The following is a 27,396-nucleotide window of genomic DNA, read 5'->3' on the forward strand; positions in this document are numbered from 1 at the left end:
AAAATTTACTGCCAGAACACACTTGGATATGTAGTTCCATGTAAAATAAGACAGGACACCTATATGATGCAGTTTTGCCACTCATTGCTGATTACTATTTTTCACATGAAATAGAATGAAAAAAGTAACTACCTCAGTTTTTAACCTATTAAACACAGGACCCCACCACTGTAGCTTAGCAGGTAGAAGATTTGGCTGAAGAGAAACGTGGAGCTAAAAGATGCCCATGAGAAGTATGTGTATTGGTAAAAATATAAATATATATACATATCAGTTACAGGAAACTAAAAAAATAGCCACTTTAGAGTGGATTTTGCAGCCCATCACCCTGTTTACATGCTCAATGCACTTAGTGGGAACAAAAATGCTGCTGTTTTACATAATTAAGTAAATAACCCCAATTTTGTTAGGATCTCTAGAAGCTAATGAGTTGTAGTAATGCATTTTCTCGTCCATTCCAGAACTCAGCATCCATCCCACACCCTCCCTGAAAACATTACTGACAGAAATATTCAATTCTCTGGGGAAGAAAAGATATTAAAAAGATCCAAGCATCCACAGAAAGTCATTCAAATAAGTTTGCACGTATGAATAAAAAAAATGTCCTCTAAATAAATGACACAGGAGGCAATAAATTGACACGACAAGTAAAGAAAAGGCTAAAGCACTCCAATACCATTGAAACTGTTTTAATGTTGTTGCAATTCCATAATGCAACAATCATCAACTCATAAAAGACCCAAATACTTTGGAATTCATTTTAATTACTCCTTTGTACCTATTTTACAAAATAAATGCAAGGTATACTTAAAATCCCACCTTCCCCTAGATTTTATGTGCCTATCTTACTTATGTATATGAGTGTAAACTTAAATTTCTATCAAATATTATATAAGAAAGAATGTTAAAATATTAACCTCTGCTTCAATGTACAGTTTCCAGAATCTGCCAGAACTGGGGAACTGGGCAACAAGGCGTTCATAGGTCTTCCGTGCTTTGTCTATAGGTTGATTCTAAAAATTGAAAATCAAAACAGCATTTACAATATTATGATTTATGTAAATGAATATGCTGATTTTACTCCAGAACCAAATAGTGTGAGTGGACCATAGATAAGGAAATGTAATCCTATGTCACTAAACCTGTGCCTCTCGAATGAGAATGCTCCAAGCGTCAAGGTCATATGGATTCTCTTCTAGTTTCTTTTCAGCTTTCTTCACTTTTTCTGGGACATATTCGGCAGCCTAGAAAAATTAAAGACAAGACATAAGAGATCACAGGTAGAGTTTCTCAAATTCAATCCCAGCTACAAGATGAAGCTAATGACAACATTCAGGCAACGTAACGTTCCAGACGTCAGGATTTGTGCTGTAAAAGCGGTTGTTTCAGTAATATTACATACTTTTACCAAAAGTTCTACATATTTGGTGAGCCAGCGAAACGCAGGACTAGACAGAGTGTTTTTAAAACACTAGAACGAACTCAACTTTGCCAGAAAACTTAATTGAACTATGAATTTCAAACAGTTTTACTGACCTGAAACTGTTAAGACGCAAAAAGTAAATTCAGAACGATCTTTGTATTAGTCCCTCAGCCAAACAAATCCAGTTTATTGCTTGAGCCGTTCTGCACGTGCAAGACAGTAAATATTTCGTATCACAAGTTACAGATTTAACAATAAAACAAGGGAGATAGCAGCAACACATGTCCATTGTCCAAAAAACTTCATTGTTAACCTTCTGGTCTTCCAATCAGTAAATTCTTACAGTTGCCCTCCAGTAGCTGTGGCACTATCCACCAAAAAATGCTTTCCTTACACTCAGACATTCAGAATTTATTTTAAAAGCTTTTTTTTGATACTGAAAGCTTTACTAACTTGAATGCTAACTTGTCATCATAGCTACTCTTGCACTATAGGTTGAAGATGTTTCCCTCTCCCTCTCCCCCAAACACTGGTGGATCTCTTACAATCTTCAGAAAAAGATTCTAGATTTAGTAGTTAAATAAAAATACATTATCTATGATATTCACATTCACGTAAGCTTTAAATGCATGCTTGTTACAAACACAAGATGCATACATGTTGCATAAAATGGGGAATAATGTTCTGATCTGTACTCCAAAAAAGTTTACTTTCTGAACCTGACTCATTTTCAGGTGGATGTCAGCAGTCCCAAATCACATAGTAATTTGTCTGAAGAAGTACTAATATGAAGCATTTATTGTATTACTGTAAGACCCTTCTTTAGAAATGTAACATGTTGACTACGTATTTACAGTTGCAATACGCCATTTTGAATTGTATGTGACATAGTGATTGGCTACTGTACACACTATTCTAAAAAAATTGCCAGTTTTAAGAGTAAAGAAATCATTGTATTTGTTAATATTGAAATACTGGAACTAGATCAATATATAGCTGTGATAATTAAAAAGGCAGTATACAGGACAGAGAGAGCTAATACTCTTCCCTGCCAAAGGCTTCCTTGTACACTTCAAAAAGGAAAGGACAACTAGGCACATATAACACTACAGCAACTTCTTGTAAAATCAACAAGCCTCGCTATTGCAAATCCCACTTCTGTTGAGCAGACATTCCAAGAGTAAAAATCCAAGGTATTAATGACTTTTACTGGAAGACCATTAATTCCTCAGTGAAATAATAAACAGAAGTATTGCAGTGACACTGCAGGAAGCTAAGCTGCCAGCTCAGTGTCATTACAGCTCACTTATCACTAAGTGATTTTAAAACAAGAATAAGTCGGGGATAGCAAATGCTGTGAGCCCAAGTTACCTACAAAGATGAACTTCATTTTTGGAAGTGGGTCCTCTTCTTCCCCTGTCCCAATTTGGTTTTGTTAACCATTACAGATATATTATTAGGCAGAAGTTGCTTATGTTCTACATTATAATTCAACTTCACCATTTCAAAGAGTTACAGTATTTAGGAATACTTGTCAGCATGACCAATCACTCTGTCAGTCCTGCCAGCGGAATATAAATCAAGGTATCTCCCTTAAAAGACTGTCTTAAATTAGTATTATTAATTATAAAACAAAAATTATTGAAAATGTTGCAGAACTGTCATGCGTAAAAAGTAAAAAAAAAATCAGAACATCTTTTGTAGGAGTTTATGTATGAAGACAGTTACTATTTTCAATTCAGCTCTTATTGAAGCCCCTAGTTTTCATGTTTCCAGCTGCTAATGCTGGCTACAATAAAGCAAACAAACAAAAATACCCTGCAATAACAACTGAAGTGTTTTTTGAAAGACAGGGTCCTGTTCTGTAGTCACTTCTAAACCAAGAAGAGTAGAGAGGAGCACTGTAGCAGGCTTCAACTGTTTCATAGTAGCAGCTCAGCTGCACTATATGGCAAATGCTTCCAGGTGACACACTCAGCTGACACTACAGTGAAACACTTAGGGGCTTCCTGGAAGACAAGCCAACCTCTGCAGATTCAAGGCAATAATCTCAAAAGGCCAAAATAAATTAAACCAGTGCAATAACAGCTACAGACACAATGCATAATCCTAAGTAATCCTACATTAATTTTGTCTGTTTGGATCAGGGCACATGAACCATGTGATAAGTGTAAGAAAACCTTCCTAATTCTGGTCAAAAAACTAAAAGACTGATTTCCTACATCAGTAAATATTCACTTGAGATCAGCAGATACAGTTATCAGGCAGCTGCGTAAAACAAACAGAAGAAGAAATATAGGAGCTCTGCAGAATTGATAGATTTGATATGATCGGGATTTTGAGCTGGACTGTTTAATATTGCTTACATCTAACATCACAAATAAGAAAACATCCACCACGGAAAGGGCAGGTCAATTAAAAAAATGAAACTATATAAGAGCCATCTGCGTTTCAGAGGGGCAAACTGCAGTGCAGTGAAACCAGTGTTCTGGTTATATTTCAATTAAGACGAGATTACATTTCATCTTCATACATAATCACTCCTAACGCATAGCAGAAATCAACGCTCAGACGTTCCAGTCTGGACCACGTTGCCAGAGCTAGGCATGCAAGTAAACGTATAAGTTCAGTTACACATCAAATCTATGAGGACTAAGATGTCCTGTAAGCAGGCAGCAAAGGGAGCTGAAACCTTCAACCTAAACATTAACACGCTGCTTAGAGTTTAGGAGTATGTGATTTTTATTATGTACTTGGAATTGCAGTACTTGCACAACAGCCACCATCCAACAACATAAATACTTCTAGCACAGGGCGCTGTTCACTGCCATGATCCCGTCCCTACATAAGCATTTTTGGTTCCCTCCTCTGGTTACGACACGCACTGAGTTGCCTCATTCTGTAACAAGTCAGTTCAGGGAGCTATATCAGCACACACAAACACACAGACAAAAACAACCTGTTAGGAAAGCAATTAACTTTCTGATTGGCTCAGCTGTCTGGTATGAGAGTCAAATATGATGCATAATACAAGATTCAGAAAAAGATAGGACTTGAGTTCCAATGTAGATCATCTTGAACTACTATGAAACCCAATTTGATCCTAGCTTTTAACACTTTTTTTAACATCTAGAAGAAATGTCACCAAGAGTTGCTGCATACAAACTGGAAAAGTACTTTTTTTCCTTTAGATAAGTACATGCAGCAAACCTCCCGTGTAATTGGGCTCCTATCCCACAAACAATCCTCTGAAGGTCACTGGATTATTTTAGCACTCAAAGTTCTATGCCTGTATTTGTATTCACAACATACAGTCTGCTTCACAGCTTTTATTATTTGTACACAAATAAATGGCAATGGATTCTTAGTTTCACAGATATTAAGACCAGCAAAATGAGTCAACTGGAGAAAAGCCACCTCTGAATTGATAAAACATGTCACAGAGCAAGAACACAAGAAATACAATGAACTTGCTCAACCTCTTCAATGAAAACTCTGATTTATACCTTACTACTAAGGCAACAGTTAAGACTTTACCCAGGCCTCTGAGAACAAACTCTTGTGACTCCCAAGTGCATTGCACAGTATCTAGACCAATACATTTTTACAACATTCATGCAACACAACACATCCAACTGCTTAAAGCACCCTGACTCCACAAAGGGACATTGTGCACCAAAAGGGAGATTTATTTCAACTGTTCATTTCACCTGTGAAGTGGCCTGTTGAAGATGTTTTCAAGACTACCACTGATTTTATGCAATGAGACTTTCTCCAAACAAGACATACAGGCTGCTGTGCACAAAAAGAAAGCAATTCTAACAGCTGTATCAGTCAAGTAAATTAAGATCTGGAAGGAGTTTTATGCTCACTGTTGGAAGCTTTGGCTATTTGCTGTGGTTTGGCATAGCCCAGCCAGTAACAGAGCTGACAAATACAACTTCAAATGCATTAACACGCAACTTAGCAAGCATTGCTGGTTTTTCAGTTTGGTTCATTTACAGTTTGGCTAGCCTAAGTTCGTTCCTCAAAGTTGAGTTGCAGTTCTACGTGCACGGAGCAAGTTGTTAATTATCTCCAGTTCCACACCTAGTTCTTCAGTACACGAGTTACACCACAGACAGCCACTCAGTCCAGATTAAGTACCCAGCCGGACAGTTACTCTAGAACCATGCTACATTTCAGATCACTGTGTGTAAGCACACCAACCAGACTGCCTTTCCTAAGTTCAACAAAACAAAAAAAGCAGAGTATTTCCCGTAGACAAGACTTCAATCTATTTTTGAAGGTTTGTCTTTTTTTTACTCCTATGTAAATTCAACCACGAATGCAATTTTGAAAGAATTTTTGCCCTTTAACAGTGGGTCACTTTTAGCAAATATAACTCAACAAATTAATCATAAATAATTTTTAAAAGCATACTTTTACAGGTAAACCCCCCACGAACATAACCTGGGCTGTTTTATATCTCTGTACAAATCAGAGCTTTGGATTAAGAAGAATTAGTATTCTTCCCTCCTGAGACTATTTCCCAAATGTCTGCTTTTAGACATATTTTCCACTTTAATTTCTTCTTTGTATATCTGAAAAAATCCACATAACTGAGTCCAAAGTCTCCCTCCATCAATCCTTGTTTTCCTTCTATTTACAAGCAGTTCCTACAGTAACTGTAAACAGTAACAGTAAACCCAGTTATGTACCATATAAAATAACACGCTCATAGAGGGGGTTGATTTTTTTTCCCTAAATGACTCCTCGTGAGATGTTCAACCCACACCATCCTGCAAAAACTTTTGCTTTCAGTATCGTGCTCACCAATGATATACCTTGTTAAAATGTTAACTATCGTACCATTTACAACCGCACTTAGATTTCCAAACCTTGTATTGTGCACTGTACCAAACAGACACGAGGTATGAATGAGAGACAGGAGTAGAAAAGGACAGCAAATGCCAAGAAGAGGCCAGAACAGACTGCTTTAGAGGTCTTTCCCACTGTCACAGGGACAACACTGGCATTTCTTTTCCGTAGTTCTGTCTTGGAGCAGATTTATAAAAAGTAACCTGCTTCACAGACTGAGGCACATCTCTCACGCAGCTACAGGAAGCCTTAACTGCATGTTTCTAGCCTTCGAAGGTTAATCTAAGGCAGGGTAAAACCAATATTGCATCAAGTCTTTGGATAAAGTTGATGTTTGGCAACTTTGTATTTATTAAATGGATAAGGGAATGTATTCTGCCACAGCAGGAAGAGGCAAGAAGAGAATTTAGGCCTCGTTTGGGAGTGCAGGAAGCAATGATCTTGCAAAATGAAGCTTGATGCAGTATGGTCCAGAAAAACGTGAAGTAATACATAGTTGTAAGAGCATACTCTCTTCAACCCCGACAGATGAAGAGACTGAAAACAGCTGGTCAAGTAAAATGAGGGAATTTTGTGGCAAACAGTAACAGCTTTTCAGTCTACAAAATGTGAATTTCTGCAATATAAATGTTTGGTGCTCTAGAAACCAATCCTAGAAATTCTGTCTGGATAAAGATCGTGTAGACCTTGCCAGGAGTTTAGCAGAGACCTAACAGATTTTAAGTCCTGACAACACCATCTGTTTCTGTGGAAATTAGTTTGGGTCCAACACAACAATCAGTGCTAAAATTGAAACTATTCTGACTCCAAAGGTAGTTCAGGCAATGGTGGTGGCTGCACCACATTCCCCATTCCACCCCCTACTTCTTCCCTTCTGTTCTAGGCTAGCAATGCAAGTAGACAACCTCCATTTCACAGCTTAGGCATTGCCTAACAGTGCCTTAGTTCAGCCTGAAGGCAGTGAAAACATGTTTCAGCCGCACCACACCTGGTGTAATAAAGTCTCTCAAACACCAGCTGGGCCTTTAACATTACAATATCTACACCCAACACTCTACACTCCATTCTTCCTTCCTGCACAACCGTAACTTCGTGTTTGCAAGAGACAGCATAGCCATCTGTCTTTCACTTGGCTCCTTTTGGAAATCTTCTCCAAACCTAAGGCCTGGGAAGCAAGATGCAGACACCCCTGTGTCAGTGAGAGCGCTAACAGTTATTTTACATTTGCATCATATACCAATGTAGCAATTGGAAGGACCAACACAATGGAAAAGGTGTTACAAAAGAGGTGGAAGGACCGGCACAATAGCAAAGTGCTACAAAGGAAAGGATCAGACCCCTATCAGAAGATCCTGGGTTTGCAGGGAAAAGCTTCCACCAAGGAGAGATCTCCAGAAAGAGATCCTTCCTCAGTGGCAGTCAGCCCTTGAATGAGGCCTAAGAGGGGTGGAGCCTGGCTCCTCCTTCCCATCACACAGGTGAATTGCCTTCACCTGTGCTCCCAGGGCTGACCGGGTCTTTCCTCCAGGTGCTCAATCAGTGCTTCAGGCCCTGACTCAGCAGTTCCCATGCAACTAACATGCAATCCAGTGCACAATACGGATGAAAATTAACTGTACAGTTACCCCTTATACCAGTTTTTAAGTAAACAACTGCCAATAATAATGACACTCAAAAACCCAGAACTTGGTCATAGAGGCAACAGAGAAAGCCCTAAAGAAGAACACCAGATGCACACCAACCTCTAACTTGAGCTTCTCATAGAATGGTACATTTAAAGCCATACAAATGTCGTGCACTTAAGGTCAGAGAGACCTCCAGACAGCACTGGGTTGTGATATGTATCAGCTGCAACCGAGGGAAAGAGAGCAAGGCACAGCTGTCCCAGTCACAGCACTCTGTTGTTCTTTTCCAACAGAAGCACTGCCAACAGATAACTGCATAAAGACCACAGTTAGATAAACATTTACTTCAGAAACACCTGCCCTAAAACACAACCAGACGGTTGTTAACCTGGAACAGGGAGTCTTCTTGGTACTATTGCTCAAAACATCAATATAAAATTATAACCTTATTTTTAACATTAGGAGTAAGAAACTGAAGTCTGCTAGGGTAAGAAAAATAACATTGCAGAGGACAACTTCCTGAAACTCAAATAAACTGATGGAAGGAGCTGACTGTAACAAGGTCTGAGAAGCTCTGGAAGAACAGAATACAGAGGCCTTCATGAAGTGCATGTTACATATAGATTCAGCTGAACCTGTAAAGCTTTATTTATTTGAACTGCACCCAATGTGAAAATAGTAATCGAAAAACCCAATCAAGAATGAAAGTTAATATGCATAAAAAATACAAGCCATCTATTGAACTTCATGCCTCAAGCGTGCCGCAAATAATTTGCCATTTTTTGAATGCTAAGGCCCCTCATGATATGGCACCGCATTACTATGCTTAACAATACTTCCCATAATACCGTTTACTTCAGTACACACGGTCATTCCATCTTTAAGTCTTTCCTCACAAAAAAAAGAAAAGCCTTAAGGCAACACTGACTCGCTTTTTAAGCAAAAAAGTTTTATGCTTTAATGAAGTTTTAATTATACAATTATCTGTCATTGTGAATTAAAAAAACACAAAACCACTCACTGCAGCAGGCAGCTTAAACGTGAAATTCATTACACATGATATTTTATTGTAAAATATTCTCCCCGTGCTGAAGCAAACCTTTCTGCAGGACCTCTCCCTAAACATACAAGCATATTTACTGACCTGAGCAGCTCTGAGCATACAGGCCACTAATTTATAGCACAGTTTCCTAATGAGAGAGAAACCAACTATTTTACATTCTCAACACTTCCCTCCAGAAGCGCTGGATCTTATGAAGAGTTTACACACCACCCTTTCACCACGCAGGCCCACACACAAACCTATTTTGAAAAGAGACATTATTCTATAAGAAAACCTTCTGAAAGAAGTACTAAGTCAGCAGCTAAAATGTAAGCATTTTTGTGGGCTATGTAGGAACTTCAGAGCGTATCAACCACTTCCCTGTCAGGTGGGAACCTCCATCCACGTCCCACCGCCCCAACTAACGCACATTTCAGACATAATCCTAACAGCTAAAAGACCCGTTCAGAGAAATCCTATTTGTAAGCAGAAAATAGTTCACAGTAACACTAGATTTAGATATCTGACAGAGAATGTTGACTGCGTCTACCTAAAAAGTAAGAAATTGTGTGTTTTAGCCTATTAAGAAACCCAAGCCAAAACCAACTAAAGAATTATTCCCACCTCAGAGAAAAAACATCACACCCCACCAAAAAAGGCTCCTTTACTAGATAAACACATTTTTACAGCTTCTAATTTGAAGACGTTTAAATGGTTCTGGAAGAAAACGGCAGCGCTGAAGAGCCCACAACCTCGCAGCTGAAACACGAATGAACGAGACCGGGGGAGAGAGAGCCCCAGCGCTGCGCCTCCCGCTCGCCCTGAGGCAGAGCCGGCTGGGCAGGGCGGGAAGGCCGGGCAGACACCCCGCAGCCCTTCCCCCCGCGGGCTCGGCCGGCGAACCGCCGCGCTGCAGGGCGGCTGTGGGGGGCAGGGAGCCGCCCTCCGGCCACGCCGCTGAGGGGAGCGGTTGAGAAACGGGCCCCTCTCCCGCCCCCCGGCCCGAGCCCAGGGACGCCCTGGGGCCAGCCCCGTACCCCGAACCCCATACCCCGTACCCCGCGCGCGGCCCCTCCCAGCCCCCACGTTTCCTGAAGGAGCGGCCTGCGGGCTTCCTCTACTCCCGCTCACCTGCTCGCCGGTACCTCCTTCGCTGGACATGGCGGATTAAAACAGGGCTGGGGCACGCGGCCCCCGACGAATTAAAACCCTTTTTACAAAAACGCCCCAAGCCTCCGCCACCGCCGCGGGCAGCTCCTCAGCCACGCCAAGCGCCGCGGCCCGCAGCTGCAGCAGCGCTACCGACAAAATGGCAGCGCGGCGCCTCCGGCCCGGCTTTCCGCGGGGGCGGTGGGAGGAGCGGCGCGGGGCACGCCGGGAACGGCCGGGGCGGGGCGAGCGGGCGCGCGGAGCGGAAGTGCGTCACGCGGAGCATAAGTGCGTCACGGCGGCGCGCGGCGCCCGGCGCCAGAAGGAGCCTGAGGCGGCGGTCGGGCCGGGCTGCGGCGCGGTCCCCGCGGCTGCTCCCCGGCGCCGTGGGGCACGTAGTCCCGCAGTCCCGCCGCGTGGGGGCAGGGGTATGTCCCGGAGCTGGGATGTCCCGGAGCTGTGAGCAGGGCGCTCCCCGAAGAGCGGCTCAGCTGGGCCGCGGGGCTGCGGCTGACGCGCTTATGGCGCCTGTAGCGGCCTCAGCGTGGGCCTTTTCTCTCACCGCTCGCTCCCCGTTTCCTGGCAGAGCGCTCATTGTCCAGACCCCGATGGACAGTGGGCAGGAGCTGGGATGGCTCGGAGGCCTTTAGTTCGGGGTCTCGTCGCGTGTTGTTCCGTTGGCGAAACGTTGCCGTTTGAACTGTTAGCTGTTTGCAGCCACCTGTCACCCTGCCCTCCGTGAGGTAGCGCCAGCGATGTCTGCTAGCAGCAGGCCCATCGCTTCCACTGCACGAGAGCTCTCGTTAACCGAGGAGGCGAGTTCAAGGGACAGGCTGGGAGGTCATCATCTCAAAGCACCTCAAGGACACAAGAGGCAGCTCCCCCTAACGCGGCTTAATTCTATTCACAAAGTAACCACCACTCTGTCTGTGAGAGAAGGGCTGTGAAACGGCCGTTGCTGAGAAATAGGCTGCTGTAGGAAACAAACCCATTGAAGGAGACTTGGCAGATACCGAGGTGAAAGCTGACTTCGCTGCCTTCACAACAGCAGCGTAAGTGTTCTTAAACTCCTATCATACAGTTGTGTTTACGTAGAAATACTTAAAACAACTTGATGTTACCATTCTGTTTTCCTTTCTGCTTCTTTCATAAGTCCCCTTGATAAACTGCAGCCATGTGGAAAAAGGAAATATGAGAACAGTCATCACCTTTTCTTGTGCATGACCTAAAATAAAAGTATGCAGATTGAATGGTAAGCATGTATTTGACCCATCTGTAACGTTTTTTCTTCTCAGTTTTGCGTATTTTTATTTTGCTTGCCAGAGGTGAAATAGAAATATGCTTATCAATCTGCTTTGATAGGTGAGCTATGTTCTCAGGTTTCTTAAAGAATGATGACTTTGTGATACCGGGCTAACTTGTTTTTTATTGGCTCTTCCATTCCACAACAGACTGCATTTTGAAGGTGTTGGAGATATTATTTCATTCAGAAAAAATCCTGCATTTCTGATTCATCTGTGTCATGTTGTTCCATTTCCCATCTGGGAAGCAGTTCCATATAAGGGATTACTTAAAGCAATCATGGTGAAACTGCTCATTACCTAGTATATTATTTCTAGGCATGCAGGATATCAAGTGACTCGGTGGCCTTGGTGAAGTTCTGAGCTACGTCTTTGTAGTTTTTTAAGAGATACATATTTCTATTTCATCTGCTACTTTTTTTTTTTGAGGGACTGTTTTGTTCAGTTTCTTGAAATGATTAAGGTGCTTTTGAATGATGACATCACCAGTGCCTTCTTGCTCACCTCCTAGAACAAATTATTAGAAAGGGAAATGAACGATGTTATCATGAGTTTCACTCCCATACTTCCTACAGTGCGTCTCCACATTCCCCCAAATAAATAAATAATATGCTGGCTCTTCACCTGGTTTTGCTCTTCATTTCTGTAATTCCGTGCACAGAATAGGCCTTGGGCAAAGTCCAGCTGCTGTAAATACATCTACTGCTTGCTGTATTTTTGTCAAGTGTTGTGTGATGGCTTGCGTGAACTGCAGCTGTAATGTGTTTTCAACACTGATGTATTAGGTGGAGAAAATTGAAAGAAGCGCTAACTTACAGAAAGAAAATTAATTTGTAGGTTCTTGTTGATATCTTGTTCCTTATCACTTCAGCCCTGGTAGCTTGCCTTGGTTTGCTGTTAAATGTGAAGCTTTTCACACATGGGTGTTAATCAAGATGCTTGTGTTCTCATATGAGTCAGTCAAGAGGCAATACCACTTGCAAAAACCACCTGTAAATGGCAAGTTGTATTTCAGAGTAACTTCGAAATGTTTCATGATCTTAGATAAGGGGTTGAGACAGAAGAGCAATGGCTTATGTTCTTTCTCACTGTGACTTCAATTAGGGTCTCGTGCAAAAGTCTACTGTCTTGAGTACAGTAGTGTGTTACGGTAGTCGAGCCATTTGACTGGTTCATTTGGAGCCTGCTTGCTGATGGTATGTGAGCAAGTAATGGGGATGCAGCAGCTAAGCTTACTGCAACTGCTTCATTGCTAATTCCTTCTGCATTGCTCAAATGTTGTTTTAGAAAGTGAGCGTTCCTTCCGTTTGTTCTGAAGCTGCGTCACTTCAAGTGGACTAAGTAGCTCAGAGCTTCTAGTCCAAGCAAGGTAACTGGATCAGTGAAGATGTGATTACAGACCTGTCTGCTTGAAAATGCTACACTGTAATCTTCATATGGTTTGTGGTATGAAAGCAGCATGGTGTTGCTAACATGTATGGTGCTTTCTGATTCATGCTTAATTCAGTAATTGATGAGAAGCTGAATGGCAGGCTGTGCGTAAACTGTTGTGCTCAGTAAGAGACTTGCTGAAATTATGCATCAGAAATTGAAAACAATCTGAAACTGAACAAGAATTGAAGACTTCTGCTATTCATAGAGCAATTCAGTGGTACTTAAATGTTTTTGCTAGAGAAAAAATAAATACAAATTGTGTGTCACTTGAAAAAAACAACTAGAAGAAAATCAGATCTTAAAACAAATGGATGTTGAACTTTGTAAAGTTCACCAACCATCAAGTGGAGCAAATCTGAAAGGAGGCTGCTTTCACAGAGTTCAGTCAGTGGTTATCCAATAGCTGCCATACATGTCTTCCAGGTGATACTGGCTGCCTCAGCAATTTATCATGTATTACTAATTATGAAATCCCAGGTTTTGTGTAACCCTTTTAGCAGAACTCTGTAACCATTGGAAACATTGTTCAGAAAGGTTTTTCAATAGGATTCGTGGTGAGTAAAATTGTCCGCTCAAATATAGAGAGAATGTTAACAGCTCTTCAACTTGAACTGCCCCATTACTTTGAGTATTGGTGCTCCATCTTAAGCTACCTGAGTGCAGAGGGGATTGACCTTGCTACTCCATCAGTCCTATCACTGAAGGCTGTAGGTTCCATCACCCGTTCTCCAGGATGGATTTCAGCATGGGTAGGGTGAAGGCTTGTTCACCTGGAAACTGAGAGACCCAAACTTGCTGCTCAACTGAGAGTTCTGCAGGAAGTGAGTGCTTCTGTCGAGCATATAATCTGTCCCTTGGCTTTCATAGTCATGGTAGTTTAAACGTCTATTTCCATAGGCTGTAATTAAGAAATTTGTGTTTCTGTTGAACTGGTTTTGCTCCCTGTTGACATCCACTGTTGTAGGGTGAGGTGTGTCCCTCTAATTGGTAGCATCAACTGCAAAAATAAGGAAGTAGAACCCAAGCTAAGAAGCTTTGCTAGGTTAGTTTTCTTGCACTCTGCACTGGTGCTGCTGGAGTTGGTAGTGAGGAGAGAAGGAAACAACTATGGGGGTATGGGCTGTGATGAGAGTGTAACAGCGCTCAGCTGAAAATGGACCTAGAAGGGCCTTTCAGCCATCAGGAATGTCAGTGTATGAAACCATTTGTGTCAGTATGTCACTGGTAGGAGCTGTGACATCCTATCTGTAGCCTGAGTAACATTCTATGAAATTTCTGGTAATTTTCTCTCCCTGATCTCTGTGTCAGGTTCAATGCAGCGCTACAGAGAGCCACGATGCTTCATTTGCTGCAAATATGAGATGAAGGTGCTTGACTAGGAGGCTGGATTAGTGATCTGTGTGTCCGTTACATTAGACACAGTCCAGTACAGGCATAGTTCAGTTTGGAATAAAGTAAAGATGCCTAAGTTGAAAAGGTGTGGGATCTGTTGCTGCTTCTGCATTGCCAGAGATCATAGTCATCTTTTACCATTAGTAGTTGGGGAAGAGGCGTCTTGCTTCTTTCTAGTTCTTCCTTTTCTCCAGTTCACGCCTTCTGTTCTGAGCTTTTCCCTTAAGTTACTGTAGTCTGTCTTTGTGAGGAAACTGCGGTGAGCATACAGTGTGTGTGTGCTGTTCCTGCTGCCACTCGGAGGTGCTGGTGCTTCTCCTCCAGCTAGAGGTTTACCATGAGGGAAGTGCCCAGCGAGGGGTCAAGTGTCATTATAAGTGTCTGGATGACAGGCCTGGAAACATGGCTTGTGTCACCTTGTGGGACTGCGTGCTTCCTGTTAGCCAGCGGGTCAGACTTCACGTTCACAGACTGCTGTGAAATTAAAAAGGAGAGAATCGATGACATGCGGTGGTAAATGATGTAGGTGAAACGCAATTGAAGTTTCTTCTGGGTAGAAATTTGAGAAATTTGAGAGAAATTTGTCAGATTTTAAAATTAATTTAAGGGAGAGAAACCAATTTAGGAATTTAGTAATAAGCAGGAAACAAACATGATAAGTGAATGATTAGGGTGCATAGTACAAAATAGTCATCGCAAACTGCATAGTTGTAGTAATGCACTTGAGTAGTCTAATAAGATGTTAAAATGATGGATTGAATTCCAGTTTCCCAGCATGAATTCATTTGCTCGAATTGCCCATCATTTAGTGTTATTTAACACAATATTGCCTACTTCATTTCGTAAGCAGCTTTTCAGCCTTCCAAGCTAAATATGAATAATCCCCATATATGTTGAGCAAGTTTTTTACTAGGTCTTGTTTTTTTTTTTCCTAGTGATCTTTTCCAGGTCTTGCTCTCTTTCTGTACCACTGCTTGCTGTTGTGGGTCAGCATGGGTATTCATCACCAGGGATTTACATCGCCTGGTGGATTTTTTGGGAAATATACCGGGGTGAACTGAAACCTGGAGCTGGATCTCTTCTCTGTTTCCAGCTGTGTTTCGGTGCTGGAAGTTTGGGCAGTGACGATAGTGCTGCAGCGGGGGGAGCCGGGCGCTGCCGTGTTCCCGCACGGTGGCAGCCGAGCGCCGCGCTGCTGCTTGGCTCATTTTAAGGGCTTCCAGAGTTGCCGTACTGGAGGGAGTGGTGGGCATCCAGCTTGTGCCCAAAGCAATAATCGGAGTTGGAAGCAGAAACACACGGAAGGAAAATCCAGGCATCAAAGGATGATTAGAAATCAAAGGAGGGACTTTCCAGTGGTAGTTGTCATCCAATAAATTAAGAGGAGAACGAAGTGAGGTGAGGCAGAACGTTCTTACCTGTAATTGGTGTCGCATGCTTTCACCCACATTCAGCTGCAGTTGTTTTCTGGTGTATGTTTATGCTGGTTGCAAAGTCTTTTAAGAACACAGTGTGGATTGCAATAATTATTTCTGATATACAATCAGTGATACTAAGTTGATTGTTAATTGTGATCACTGGAATTGCTGGAGTGCCTTAAAAATGGTAGTGATTAAATGCAAATAAGAACTGACTGGGTGTATTTTTATAAGACGTTATATGCTATTCATTGTCATAAATGGGGTTGTTCAGCCTGGAGGAGAGAAGGCTCTGGGGAGCCCTGAGAGTGGCCTTTCAGTAGCTAACGGGGGCTGTAAGAAGGAAGGGGACAGACTCTTCAGCCAGGTTTGCTGTATCAGGACAAGAGGAAATGGTTTCAAACTAGAAGAGGGGAGACTTAGACAGATTTAAGGAAGAAGTTTTTTACAATAAGGGTGGTGAGGCACTGGCACGGGTTGCCTGGAGAGGTGGTGGATGCCCCATCCCTGGAGACATTCAAGGTCAGGCTGGATGGGGCTCTGAGCTGTGGGTGTCCCTGTTCGCTGCAGGGAGTTGGGCTAGATGGCCTATGGCCTTCAAGGGCCCCTCCCAACTCTTTTATTCTATGATTCTGTATGTTGAAATACATCAGCACAGAACAACACAGGTTTCCATCTCAGGCTGGTTTGGTTAGAACCCTCATTTGCTGAAGTACGAACTGTCCACAAGCGAGAAGCTTGCAATGCTCACGTAAATCCTACCTAGACAAGTGCTGTGTTTGTGCAGCCTGGAGAAACAGGAAAGGTGGAACTGGCCAACCGGTCCACCTATGCTGGGGGCAGGGAGGTTGCTATGCAACTATAGTATGTGATGTTTTACTTGAAAGCTCAGCTCCAGGAAACCAGGGTTTACATTAAGAATCAATCAATCTTTCTTCTAAGTTTGTTATCTTGTATTACAAAATGAAAGTTGATTTTGTGAACCAAGTATGTCACAAACCCTCAGAAACGTAGAAGAAATGTAAGAAAAACCAAATTCTTGGGTTATTTGAATCTCCTTATTTTAGGCAGGCTCGATTAACAAATCTTAACTACAGTAGCCCCAGGTGCTAGCATAGCAGTCACCGCCTGTCTCCACACTTGGTTTGTAGGCTGGACAACTTGATCCACGAAGCATTCCTTGCCTCAGTCCATCTTCCCAACCTTCTGGGACTGTTGTACCTGCCTTAAGATATGTCTCTTAATGCAGCTACCATCAGAGTTCATCATTATCAAAGGCTATTTTGAAGAAATTACAAACCTTTCTGACTTCTGTGCAAATTCCCTCGTACAGGTGATCTTACCCAGCCCGGGTTTAGACCTGCATGCTGCACTTGGAATTACAGCTCTCTTTGAGTTCATCCCTGTGTAAATTTACCTTGGCAGATCACATGTTCTTTGAATTAAGGCTTATGTTTTTGTAGTTATCTATAAAGCATTTGGGTACCATGGTGATTAGATCACACAAGCAGACAGTTAAATTTGCACTTAATGTAAGCTGGCAGTGCCAGGGATTTTTTCATAAGAAGCCGGGCTTCATGTTATCAGAGCTGTGTTCTCTAGTAAAACAGGTGATTTCAGGTATTAAGTATGCACAGTTTTTTAGCAGATTAGTAGGTACACAAAGGGAAGGAAGTACTTTTAAATTTGCTTGATTACTAACCTTGCAGTTAGCAGTGAAGTTACTGCTTTTGAACCTCATAACAACATTGCGACTCAGGCACCACATGCTAAAGGAGAATTTGTTTTGTGGCTTTTCTTTCTAAATTAACGTAGCATGAAATCTTAGATAAAGGGCATGTCTCAACATAAATGTAAGAAAAATATTCCTTCTAATCAACAGTGTAAGAAGTATTGCCTCTTCTCTGCAGCTCTAATTACGTATTGATTGTACTTGGAACAAATCTTTCATTATGGTTCATTTCATGTTATATTTGTGTGTTTTTCTTTTTCTTTTTTTTCCTTTACTTTGACAGTTTTTAAATAATGAATGGGTGAGCGTGTACTCTAGGAAAAGTCATTTCATTTTATTAGCATACTGAGGGCAATGAGGTGGAAAAAGAAATGTCCAACAGAAGCCATATTTACATATTTGCTGCTCTTGTTCCAAGCAGTAATTTTCCAGAGACTGTCTGGGGACAATTCCTGGGGGGAAAATTGCTCCCTGATTATGGTACGTGTTATCAATTACTTCTGGAGAGTTGCTATGGGTATATAGTGAGGCAGTTACAGCCCCCGGTGTTGAACTGCCAGGCAGACCATGAAGCAGTTTTTGTCATGTATTCTCATCCAGAATGTAATGATTCTGTGTTTATCACAAATTCAAGTGCGTCACGGATTTTTATTACTTGTTTGCTCCCTGACCGGGAGTGATCTGCCTCTGTTTTTTGTAGTTCAACCATTGTGTTACCACACTTGCAATAGTTTGTTCTGGTTCTGTTCCTTGAAGCAACAGAACAGTAGCTGCTGTGTATTGGAAGTGTACATCCATTCCTCTGCGTGAAATCTTAGTGCGAGCCAAACCTGAAGTGGATGAATCCCACAGCTTGCCTTTAACTTCAGCATTTTGTTCGAAATTAAGAGCGTGGAAGGGTGAATGCATCCCAGCACAGCTTGGGAGTGCAATCCGGGCAAACATGGCAGCATTGGGAATATTGTCAGTGCAAATGAACTTGGAAGCCCTGGTACTCATTGCAACAACAGTAGTTTTTCCAGTTCCAAATGCATTGCCAACAGCTCTGCAGCAGTTTAGGAATCATTGTCACAGAATGATAGAAGCAAGCCTTTGGGCTATTGTTGGATGCTAGAAGTACCTGGGGACTCTCTCATGAAACTCCATATATATAAAAATGTCTGGACTTGCTGTGGGTTAAACGTATTTCCCTCAAAACGTGCTTGTTGCATTATGTGCTCATGTTGCAAAGTGTTAACATATCCTGTGTAGATAATGGTCTATTGGAACAGAACCAGTTTGGTCCATGGCTCTGTGTCACAAAGTCCCATGAAGCTGCTGCTAATTCTTCCATGTACTTCAGCACTAGAACAGCTTCTGGAACTCCCACGCAGAAGCATTGAATGCTTAAAAAGCAGCATCCTAGTAATTAGGCAGAACAGAATCCATTTGTATGTCATAAAAAGACCTACTCCTGACTTGATTATTACAGAGAAATTAATTTCATAAGGGCCTCCTTTATCTTACGATCCCCCAGTAAACAAAGAAGTTATTAATTCCTTTGAGGTGCAAGTTAGAAGTAACTTGGTATGCTATGGTTTTGTTTCTCTCAGAACGCAGAGTGAAGCAGCTCTGTCTGCGTGCTGGTGCGATTCAGGGCATGGCAACAGCATGGAGATGATCAGCAACAGCATGGTATCATGGAAGGATATATTAGCCCTGTTGAAAAGCCTGGGATAGCTTTCTTTATGGTTCACGTAATGAAGACAAATGCTTAGGGAGTATGATAGGCTGATGACAGTGTACATATGTGATAGGCTGAAGGATGGCACATGTAATAGTGCCTAGTAACTTATTTGCTCTTCAAGGGATGTGATCATATTGAGAAAAGCTGAAAGACAGCAGGTTTGGCTGGTTGTGTTGGAGTAGTTAAAAGGCTTACTGCACTGGGAATGTTGTCTAGGTCAACATATTGCTTTTTTTTTCAGCTGTATCTTTATCCTCAACTTGGATTTTGTTTCTTCCTTTCCTGTATGACTCATTCTTATAATACACTTCTATTACAATTACTTGCTGATTTTCATAATAAACCCCATTCCTTCCTTTTGCTATCCCCCTTTTCAAGTTTGCTTTGAAAATTCATAAGTTCATGAATTATTGATCTCTTCCACATCTTTCTTGCTGAAGCCAGCTCTTTGAACTAGTTACCAGTGTTAAGAACTGCCAGCACTATCTAACGAATCATTGTGTGTCTTTTCTTTCCCAAATGCATTTGGGTTTGTAGGGAGAAGCACTGCTGCGTGCACCAGAAAAGTGACAACTCCGTGAGAAATGTAAGTTAATACCAAGAGGTAATGAGGAAAAACGTCACTGTTTTAAAGATGGTCAGAATGAACCTTTACAATCATCAGTAAATTTTGACAACGTGTTTAGTCATCTCTTCAAAGTCTTCCAAAGAAAACCATGGGTTAAGAGCTCTTAAAGGTGGTTTTATTCCTCTCCTCTTAACTTACTTTGATCGAGTCATTAATGATCAAGCAGAAGCACTGCTCTCTGAGAACGAATGGGTTAGAGTAAATACAATTAAAGTGTCCACTCAGGTTTTTTGAAATGTATCTACATGTGTAAAATCGAAGCATTACCCGCACTTTTTTCAGCTGTATTTCATTCATTCTGATTTTTGTATCTGACTCATTAAAATGGAGGCCATACAGCACACAAAGGTAGCCTATTAAAAAAAAAAAAAAAAACAGGAAAAAGGCATTTATAAAACATAGATGTAAGGTGGTTAGGGTGAAAAGGCAAGTTCAGTCCTGCATCTGGAATTCTTTTTTTAAAAAAAATCTATTTAAATTATAATATTAAAAATACTTCTTAGTTCAGACAGGCCTTGTGAACTATTTGGGCTGTTTTTCTTCTGTATGCTCAGAGCATGTGCGCGTACATTCTTATAGTTCAGTTTCTTGATGTAGGGGTCTAGAAAATAAACCGAACCGTTACCGAATGTAGGACATGAGTTACATACATCGAAGGTGATAGCATGTTGTATCAGAGAGATTTGACAGAGTTCTCCGGTAGCATTGCTGTCTATTTCAGTACAACCTCTGAGTCACAGAGAGCAACAAATGTCTGAGAAATTCCAGAGCTGTTAGAGTGAAGGATGAAATGCAAATTTGAGAGAAAATATTTTACCTTTTGCTTTAGGAATAGTATATTTTTCTGAATTCGGAAATGAAATGCGCCATAGGCTGAAGCCGTTAATAAGTGCTCAAGAAGAAAGGATCACCAGTAGGAAAGACTAATAGCCCCTCTTTGCTTCCTCTTTATCCAATTTGACAAATGAAAACTGTAAGATAGAAAGCCGTAATCTTCAACCTGTCAAAGCCTGTCTCCTTGTGAGGAGGGAACTGCTTATCCTTCCTCCTTCAAGCTGTAAAAACTTTTGAACCATGACTGAAATTTACTGTCAAATCCACCTGTAATTGAAGAGTAATGAATGCTTCTTAAAATGAGCATGTAATTTGAAAAATACCATAAACAGCCATACCTGGGCTAGCCATTACTAAGGGAGGAATAAGTCCAGACCTACCATCTGGAGAATTTGTGCTTTCCGTGTGGGTGTCATCTCGTATTGAGTGAAGGATCCTCATTTATTCTTGGGTTGTCCTTGTCTTGGAATGCAATTCTGATCCTAGTTGTAAAACTCATAGAAATGTTACTAGTGGACTTCTTTTAAGAATCACTCGTAGTTTGTGGAATTTTGGTTGCAAAATGTGTTATTGCGTATTCGAAGTAGCAATCTTGTTTTGAGTGCATCACTTTTCCCCGCATCAGATCTACCACATCTTACAGACTGTTGTGTTTTTCCCTTAACTGCAAGAACAGCATCATCTTGTCATTATCCCTTGGCCCTTCGAATCTCTTTGGGAATTGGTTATCTGACATTCTCTTTGGAAAAAAAATTAAAATGGTTATTGAATTAGCTCTTTGACCTCCACCCTCAGCGTGTTTCCAGGCCAGAAGAAAACAAAATGAGAGCAGGCAGTCCAGACTGGTGTGGCATGTCTGGGCTGTTTGACTGGAGGGAGAAATGAACGGCTTTTATAATCTAGGTTCCAGTTACAAAGCGAAGAGGTAAAAGCAGCAAAAGATACATTAGCTTATGCATTCACTTAGTTTTCAAACTTTCCCTACCAGCTCCTGCGAATCCTGACACATCCATCTCTGGTATTCATAAAGCATCTGCCCTGCTTTTTTCATTGCTGTCTTTGTGTGCTGCTGATGGTATGCTTGCAGCTCACCAGTTCTTCCTTACTCTAGGCTAGCTCCTTCAGTGATTCAACTGTGGAACCCGGAGTATGGTCGGGGAGCTGTAAAACTTCACAGGTCTAGTAGTTTCTGATCTGGGACACTTTCCTTCCAAGATCTTCCCTGTTCTTCCAAATGGCTCATCACATTTTTTTGGCCTCTGTTTTATTCTTGGTGTTTCTTGTTTCATACAGAATGCTTGATATAGTAACGGGAGTTCAAGAAGGGTAAAAAAGGAAATGTAGATGATGTTTAGGAGGAAACCCCAAGCCCGATGCACGTACTCTGGTAATTTTTGTGGTATAATATGTGCCAGTAAGTAGGTCACGTTGCTTCGACAGCATTGGGATTTGCACATGTGTCATGGCTGATGATTTGCTTTGTGTTCTTTTTGTAAATGTCAAGGTAACAAGTAAACAGCCACATCCTAGCCACTACTAAGGCAGCTTTAGGACTATGGGCTACGTGCCGTGGCACTCATTAAATAGTGCCCTAATTACCTCAAGTTTCCCAGTGTAGGAGTTGTTACTGAGACAGCACACAGACTACTGTGCAGTTCATGTAAAAACAAGTTACTGGGATATGTCAGGCACCTACAAACACAGTGGTGATGGACTGAGAACGACACTTTTTTATTTAGTTTTAGTTAAAGCCCCTCAGCGACTGAGAAAAGAAAACAGGGATGAAAATAGTGTGTTAAAAGAATGCTTTAAGCTTTTTGAAAAACGCTTGCATTTCACTTTACTTTTGTCCTTTGTATCTATTCGCTTTGGGTAGTGGAGGGGAGGACAGTGCTGCTCATCAGCTCACCCGAGCTGGTGAGAGGGTGAGTGGCCTTACCAAATGGTTGTCTCCTCACCTGTAGTGTCTGATGATGAAGATCGAGCAGAAGCATTACAAAGATGGGCTGGCAGCAGTAATTTCTACCTTTTGTATGGAGAAATTTCCTCATGGAACACCAGTGTTTTGTCTGTGCGGAGCAACATAGTGAAAGATAGGGTGTGTTGTTCTAAACAAATGCAGCTGTGAGGGTTGAAGCAGTCTTACTGAAGTAAGGGCTTGCACATTTGGCTAGAAATAGGAAGCATAAACCTTTTCACTTAGCCCCAAATGAAAGAAGAGTCTTCAGAGATAGGCAGCAGGCACAGTTCTTTCATATTAAGTCATAAGTAGCATATAGCTGGTTGTCTAACCTTTACAACTTTTAGAGTCTGTACAGCAGATGCTAATGCACCTGAAAATAGAAAGTCTGAAGCTTGTATATTCACCCTTGTATTGTATTTTGAAGCACTGTATGTATAAAAATACGTATACAAATATGTAGTACAGTCCGCGTTAGCGGTTATCCCTGACCCATTTTGTTTGCATCGTGCACAGCTGACTGCCATTTATCTGCTGTCCCTCAGAGTCCATTTTGTACTTAAGCAGTCGTGTTTCTCTTGCTGGTGAGATGGGCAGCGTGCAACTGGAACCACATGGCACTCTGCACTGACAGGCTTCCTGCATACACCATCTGTTACCTGCTTTTTCTTCCTTAAAGCAGGGTATGTGTAAACGTTGTTGTAGGGTGGCTTGCCTTTGAAGGTCTTCCTGAAAATCCTGCAGAAGCTGCAGAAGGCAGGGCAGCTTTGTAAGTCATTGCCTGTACAGGCTATACCTGACGTATTTTCTACTTGGATCCAGAGCAGAAGTGTTCCAGAGCACCTTTATTTACCGTGACTAAATATTTGGAGGATGGCCTCAGACAGGTAATGAGAGATCTCCATGTAGAGGTGCTTGTGGAAGTAGCTCATTTCAAAATTACTTTGGCAAACTACTGTGTGTTGCCTAACGCTGTCCACATGATGTTCCACAAGTGCCACAAACGGATTCCAGAAATGAAAGGCTCCTTTGAAGTGCATTCAGGCTTTTGGTAGTAGGATTTGGAGGTGTTTTGGAGTAGGTTAATTTGCCATGGTGATGAAGTATGAGGGCATACGTGGGTTTAAGGCCAGCTTAAAGAAAGACTTGGGAGGAATCATAGAATCACTACGGTTGAAAAAGACCTCTGAGATCATCAAGTCCAACCATCAACCCATCACCACCATGTCCCTAAGACACAGGAAGTGCATTGCAGTGAATGCATTGCCTGTGTTTCTAACACTTGTTAGGAGAGAGCTCCTTCCCAGGCTAGCGTTGCACCTGCCACTGGATCTCCTCACCAGCTTAGTCAGTGACCTCATCTGAGACCGAAGTCAGATGGTAAGCCAACATACTGGCACTCTGATTGCAAAGGGAAGGTTTAAAAATGGGGGGAACATAAATGCTGAAGAGCTAGGAAGAGAAATTGTTTTAAGTACTCTGAATTCCTGATGGTCCTCAGCTTGGTTAAACTAAAAAGTTTGTTCCTGATCATAACTTCGTGTTTAATAATGTGGCAACATTGCTGCGTCTAAAAAGGTTAGGCAGGAACAAAATGTGTTCTGCTCAAAACACTGGAAAGGAAAGCATGGGTATATATGAGGGCTTCATCTTAGCTGTGGTGTCCAAGGCAAGCCTCCGTAACTACTGAGCCATTTCTTCCTGGGCTGTTATCTCCATGGACTTCCCTGCACAGGTTTTATTGTAGCAGGATGTGGGTGCAGGAGAAAGATTAGCTCTGAAAAACAAATTTTAAAATAATTGCTTTAGAGCAATTTTGAAAGACTTTTTCCTCTGTTCAACCATTAGATGGAAATGTCCTGCTGATGACTCCAGCATATTTTTAAATTGAATAATTAACATGGTTAATGGGAATTCGGCAGAATTTTTGTTAGCAATCGCTGTATTTACTAATCTCCCAGAAGGTGGGATGATTCAGAATCTTTTAATGCCCCAAAGCAGATGATGATTAAAACCCTACGCTCACAACTTGAAGTAGAATTGGATACAAATTCTGTAGTGTGAAAATGAGAAAGCTTCAGTGGAAAAACACGGTGGGGGGAAGAGGGAAAAATAGTTTTAAGTGCTAGATATCTACAAAATTACACAACTGAAATACACACTTGTATGAAATGACAAGTTTTTGAAGGTTTCCTTCTTTTGCCCCAGTTTGCAGGTGACCAAGACTACCTTATTTTAGAAACATCTTCTGTCTGTGCTTGGCTTTCAGCAGGGTTTTGCCGCTTGCTGCAGGAAGGGTGGGCTTGGCTGACCTGACAGCAGGGTGCCCCCCGGAGCCACGCAGCCACTGCGTGAGGAAAAAGTGCAGGGATCACACATTCACACAGAGTGGGTGCTATCCCAGTCAGTTGCTGAAAATTAGGTGTGTAGTAACTGTCTGGTGAGCTGTGTTGCAGTGAGGGCTTTTGTAAGGGTTTTTTTTTTTGTGGGGAGGCTTAGCTCATGCAGTCAGTGATGCTTCTTTCCTTGAGAATGTGTAATGAGCAAATACATACCCTGGACATTCTGCATAATGTTTTTATGGCAGTTACGGGCCACAGGGCCGTGCTAATGCATGAAGTCATATGGCTTAGGTTAATCTTTGGTGTAATACTTTTGGTTGCAGTAATGCAATTCTGGATAGAGACCGCTACTTATGTTCCGTGTATCATTTACTATGTATCACTTACAGTTGCTTGACACCAGGGGTCTGCTGTTTGCCTTTGAAATTAATTCTCACAGTAGTGAAGAACTAACAGAAAACTAACCACTTTCTCTTCCAAGCGCAAGAAGTATTAACATTACCTTTTTGTCCTCTAGAGGGGACGAAGCAATGAGCTGTACATGACAAATATTTGTCCTGTCGTTTATTTTCCTACAAGGTGTGCTGAGATGACTGAGTGTAGGATGAGAAACCAAAGAGAACAGGCAGTGATTTGCTAATCTTATTTCCAGTGTCCCTAAAACAAGGCTAATAATTAACCTGTATAATAAGTACTCTTTTTACAGGGGTGTAGTGGACACTTAGGACTTCACCATTGACTTCAAAGGACTAGCAATCAAGCCCACATTGATGCAAGTAGGACAGGGCTGGATTTCTCTACGGTGACAAATTCTGTCTTCTGAAGTTCATGGGTGTGTATTTGCAAAATTGTTTACAGACTTAGAAAATGCTGTTCAAAGGCAGACAGTATTATTATTTGTCATTTTAGAGCCACCCTTTAGCTTGTGGTAGAGTATTTCTCAGGAAATGAGGAATCTCTAGAGAAGTCATGTCTGCTCCCTTAGAAATGTGTATCGTCCAAAACGCTGACTAATGGGTCCAAAGGAGTGTAACAGTGGGCTGGGCATTGCCACCAGTATAATCTTAAATTGTTCTGACTCCTCTCGGGCAGTGATTTCTTCCAAGACTGAACACAGACCAGTTGTTGCTCATCCGTGCAATGATGAAGGGCAAAGTACTTTATTTCCAGTAAACAATTGCGGATTAGTTAACTCGATGGCTTTCATGAAATAATCCTAATACAACAAAAATATATTTATATTTTGCTGTGTAGCAAAGCAGCATGTATGGGAACCAGTTTGGACTTTTGTCCACACCACTGTATCGTGATAATTTGGCAGCCTCTCTCAGTTTTGCCAGGACCAGAATAGCAGAAACATGGCATGTCAGTGGTTTTGTGCAGAACTCTGAGGAAAATTTATGCTGTATCTGTTAGGATCATGTCTGCCTCTAGCAAGTAATGTTGTTTTCTGTCCTGTATCAATATTCTTCTGGAGACAAAATCTACAGTAAAGTAAAACAGAAATAGCTTAACAGGGGGAGAAAAACAGACTGCAAATGCTCTCAATGAGAGGCAGGCTGCAAATACATCAGGTGATAGAAGAGCTGCCATGAGCGTTGTGTACCCATTGCTCACTGCAAGTAGGGAAGAGTAATCATTTATCCTGCTGGATACACCTCGAGACGAGCATTGCCAGAAAGCAGATGGGTAGGAGGACTGAGGAGACTCTGTCTCCTGTTTCAGTCTTGTACAAGGTGTGGAAGGGGAAGGCTGCAATGTCTTCTGATGAAAGGCAGCAGGCAGGTCTTGAGGTACTCTTCCAAGTTTCACAGCAGTTGGTATTTCTTCTATGTCTTCCTTTGAAAAATGCATGATAAGTTCAGTTTTCTTTTTAAGTAACAGTTTTAGAAAAGAGAGCAAAGAAATGGACAAAAAAACCACAATGCTTGGAATTTAAATTAGCCCATTATTTATTATTATTATTTTTTTGGCCTGGCTAATTGTTTTACTTTCTATATCATGGTAGCTCTCACACACCTTGTTGTACTGAGTATCCCTGCGGATGAGTGTATTCATAAAAACACTTTTTTCCCCCAAAACTCAGTGAAGTAATAATGTATTATTTTACCACCACAATGCTGCGCTTGGAAGCATAAATCGGCATCTGTGCATTAAGAACTTAATAAGTTATGATTCCCCAATTCATGCCCCCAGAATTACACTGGGAATTCCTATGCAGTGATTATTCATGTGATCTACAGTTTTAAATGTAAATACATTTTTCTGGCGCTAAAATGATACCAAATAACTTAAAATATTTTGGGTATGTATAGGGATTTCTGAATTCTTCTTTTTGTTTTTCAGCTCTAGGTTTCATTAATAAATCCTAAAAGTATTGCTGACTGAACCTTCCCACAGTCTGTGTATTTTCTTGTCCCTTTTGCCCTCCTGACTCTTCCTTCTTTGGAAAATCATGAGCCTGGAATAGTTGGTTTTGAGCCTGAATTCTAAATTCCAGGAGAAGACATATATTTAGATCTGAGTACAC

The 27,396-nt window shown here is 41.6% G+C and overlaps 2 protein-coding genes across 3 annotated transcripts in view; one reads left to right on the forward strand and one right to left on the reverse strand.

Annotated features, from left to right (window-relative positions):
- The window catches only part of CSTF3 (cleavage stimulation factor subunit 3), a 46,101-nt gene extending 35,791 nt beyond the window's left edge, over positions 1 to 10,310 (reverse strand). Inside the window, exons 1-3 of the mRNA XM_021401676.1 lie at positions 10,082 to 10,310; positions 1,143 to 1,244; positions 918 to 1,013 (exon numbers count right to left, since the gene is read on the reverse strand). Coding sequence (XP_021257351.1) covers positions 918 to 1,013; positions 1,143 to 1,244; positions 10,082 to 10,111 — 228 coding nt within the window. The 5' untranslated portion in view covers positions 10,112 to 10,310. The remainder of the gene's footprint in view (positions 1 to 917; positions 1,014 to 1,142; positions 1,245 to 10,081) is intronic.
- HIPK3 (homeodomain interacting protein kinase 3) overlaps positions 11,021 to 27,396 on the forward strand; it is a 92,588-nt gene continuing 76,212 nt past the window's right edge. For both annotated transcript variants that reach the window (XM_021401669.1, XM_021401675.1), the window contains exon 1: positions 11,021 to 11,151. The gene's annotated coding sequence lies outside the window, so the exon portion shown is untranslated. The remainder of the gene's footprint in view (positions 11,152 to 27,396) is intronic.

This window comes from Numida meleagris, chromosome 6, assembly GCF_002078875.1.
Source record: "Numida meleagris isolate 19003 breed g44 Domestic line chromosome 6, NumMel1.0, whole genome shotgun sequence".
Classification (NCBI taxonomy): domain Eukaryota; kingdom Metazoa; phylum Chordata; class Aves; order Galliformes; family Numididae; genus Numida; species Numida meleagris.